Below are 3,521 nucleotides of genomic sequence, written 5' to 3'. Positions count from 1 at the left end.
TTTAATTCAGTAATTACCTATCAATATATTCATCAACTTACTTATAACTTACCTAATTATTAATTAATTATATTCTACAAAATATGTAGACACATGTTAAAATATTACATATTCGCTGCATTAATCTAAGTCATTTGTTACATATTTGTTCTATTCATCTAAAATTCTTATTAGACTAAAATTAACATCACATGCCATATTAACTCAATTTTATCACGAGTTGAATTATAAAGCAACATAAACAAGTATGTCACTGCAATATGTTGCACTCGCAGCATTGCACAGGCACTTAACTAGTAGTTTAACAAAAACCATAGCTACTATCGCCAAGGTATGAAACATGCATACATAGTTACATACAAACAAACTATATTATTTTAAATATATAATCACTTGTATAATATTAAGTGCGGTTTGTTTAGCTGTACAATTTTCTCACTTTAGATAACAACGTTTGGTGTATTTACGCCCATTAATGCTTCGAAAAAACCAACTTCTTGTCTCTTTTGTTGTATACAATTACGACACGATTCAAAGATCCCATTATTAGAAAATAGAAACCTTCCAAATGCAACCAATTAGTATAAGTATACATAACGCCTATTCACAAATTACATCAAAATGATACGTGCAAGTAATCTCCAAAATGATTCAGCTATCCGCGGCTCTAAACACGGTAAGCAACGCCATGAAGAGATTTATGACATCAAGATACAAAGCAACCGCGGCCCAAATGTACTCGTCGTATGTGTAACGTTTGATCAAGTTATCAGTGTCGTAAACTATGTATCCGCAGAAGATTATGGCAGCTAAACACCCGTAGATCATAACCGAAATTCTACCAAGAGGAAAGAACATCTGCAACAAAAAAATTTAACAAAAAGACTTAATCAATGTGATTGGTTTAGTGATGGTAAGCGTTATAAAGATTGTGATAGACGTCAACTAATCACCTAATAGGTCCCTAAGACCGGGACAAATTAAAATTGGTCAACACGGTCAAATATCAGTCACAATCGGTCAAAATTGGTCGTACTTGAGAAAATATATATATATATAATATAAAATTCAGATTTTTATAGAATTTTATAAAGTAATATATAAATCTCCAATACGATTCATCCTTCCCAATCCAACTAATCCCTATTAATTGCTAGTCAGTATCCCATCACCGACTAGCACACTAGACCGTTCAATTATTAAAACTTGTGAGTTGTGAGGAACAAACCTGAATGAGGGCAAAGATGAAAAGCACCATAATGGCACCAAATAAGAATGGGCCTAAGAAATTGAAATCATAACCTCTTTTGGCAGCCCAAAATGTGAACACTGTGAGGCTCACAACCACCACTGCGGTCAAAATAGCCGCTTCTAGTATCACCTTACCTGCAATATCAACCAACAATTCATCAATATGTTCCACTAATCGTTTCACTTCAATAGATTTATGATTGCAAAACATGAATTCACGGTCGGGTGTGATTTCTGACCTGACACGAACCTCACAAGAAATTCGCAGGCTTGGGCTTGGTATACTGGTTTAGGTTTTAGGTTGAACCGTCGACCGCTTAGCAGAACGTGTCGGGTTTGTAAGTTGACCCGACCGGCAACCCCTTTAAATTATTTATTATTTGTTTTATTATTTTAAATGTAATTTATTAATAAATGGTGAGCATTCTATGCCAAAATTTAAAATTAAAAAGAAAATTGACTAGTCTTTTATATAAATTAAAATGTACTTGTGTTTTATCTAAATTTGGATTTTTTGTCTAAAAAGTAAATTAATATATATTTGAAAACATAAAATATAAACTTTCTGACAAACGGGTTGTGTGGGTTGTGTTCAGGGTCACGTGCCTTACACGGTTTTCGGGTTTGGGTCGCAGTCAGGTTCGTGCCCAATTTATGGGTTCAACAACCAGCAAACACAGGCCCAACCCGTAACACACACAATTGCATAGAAAGTTGGCTTACCACTGGTGAAAGCGCATGTCAAACCGATTGCAAAAGCCAGAGTAACGGTGAAGATACCGAGAAGCACATAATTGATAGGATGACGCTGGTGATAGTAATACAAGGGACATAAAGCTGTACAACAAAAGCAACATCATCAATTCAACAAAGATGTAATGAAATCAAACACAATACAACACCAAAACATAGCAAATTTAAGAATAAACACGTTTGATTAATCCAGAATCTAGAATCTATGGGTGTACATTAAACCGAAAAACATATCCAAAACAAAAATCAACCGTCATAAAAACTAAAAAAACCGAAACAAATTTATATTCTCTTATTTTTATTTTGGTTTAAGTACTTTATAAAAATGTAACACTAAAATATTTTTATCCAAATGTACAATATTAATAATCATTTATTCGTTAATTAATAAAATGCTTAGCCCAAATTTACTGTAGGCCAAACTTTTTCTTTCGGTCAAATGAAAGCACCATAAAAACGGAAAGTAGCAGTTTTCAAAAATTAAAAAAAAAACCAAAATTTCAGTTTTAAGCCAAAACCGACCCAAACAGAACCGTGCATGCCCACTCACAGTACACAATTTAAAAACCGATTACATAACACGATTCTATAACTTACTAATAAATGGAGCGATGATGAGAATAATGTAACAAGCCAATCCACCACTAGTAGTCGTCATAAACGTGACAATAGGATGATACGAGACAACAATAGCGCCCACCGCGACCGTAAGAAGCAACTGGACCGCCACAATAGAGTAAATCTTTCGAATAAACGACCACCGGAGTTCGGGGGACTCCAACATCATCGGGTACAGAGTTCGGGCTGGTCCCGACTCCAAGTCCGTCTTCCCAAACTGCGGTTGGTTCCACATGGTTATGAAATGTTATGGTGGCAAAGAAATAAGAGGTTAAGAATATGTTCGGAACTTAAGGATGAAGAAATAAGAGGTTCGGTTGGATTTATATAAGTGATTATTATTGTTAGTGGTTTTTTTTTTGGAGGGATTGAGATTGTTCGTGAGGTGTCTTTACGTATGGGTTTTGTTGCTTGACACGTGTAGGAATATTAGCTGTTATGTGTCTAGACTTCTCTCGCTGACTCGAGTTTATTTCTTGAACCTGTTTGAATCCGATTTTTTTTAAAACGGTTTTTGTAACTGAAGGTTAATTTTACTTGAAACCCAGTAAGAATTTGAATTAGAAAATACTTGAAAAGGTCAAAACCCGAATTTTAAATGGGTTGTTTATCGAGTCACTTTTTGTTCTGAGAAAAAAAACCCGAAACTCAAAAGCCGAAAAAAAAAACTGGACATTTATTGATTTTTTTTACAGACGTGTTTTGTTCCAAAAAAACGTGGTGTTCCAGACACGCAAGACCGTCTCAAACTCATCACGTGAGAAGCAAATCATGCTCACTCAGCGACAAGGCGATTGACGCTTAGAATCTGTGTTGAATCCAAGACTTTTAGGTTATTGTTCCAAGTCTTACATCGTTAACCAACTAAGCTATACAGCAGGGACTTTATAGGTGTGTTT

The 3,521-nt window shown here is 34.8% G+C and overlaps 1 protein-coding gene across 1 annotated transcript; it reads right to left on the bottom strand.

Annotated features, from left to right (window-relative positions):
* Window positions 1-535: 535 nt before the first annotated feature.
* On the bottom strand, window positions 536-2,857 carry LOC143601441 (protein LIFEGUARD 2-like). Its single transcript, XM_077078847.1, has 4 exons — window positions 2,602-2,857; window positions 1,975-2,088; window positions 1,229-1,386; window positions 536-858 (listed from the first exon to the last, which is right to left on the bottom strand). The coding sequence occupies exons 1-4, from the start codon at window positions 2,855-2,857 to the stop codon at window positions 652-654; spliced, it is 735 nt and encodes a 244-aa protein (XP_076934962.1). The 3' UTR covers window positions 536-651.
* Window positions 2,858-3,521: the final 664 nt, after the last annotated feature.

The sequence above is a fragment of the Bidens hawaiensis genome, unplaced genomic scaffold, assembly GCF_021521415.1.
Source record: "Bidens hawaiensis isolate Kalapana, Puna unplaced genomic scaffold, B.hawaiensis_p1.1 tig00056278_1, whole genome shotgun sequence".
NCBI lineage: Eukaryota > Viridiplantae > Streptophyta > Magnoliopsida > Asterales > Asteraceae > Bidens > Bidens hawaiensis.
The sequence above is the reverse complement of the archived record's forward strand: the minus strand, read 5'-3'. Positions and strand labels throughout refer to the sequence as shown.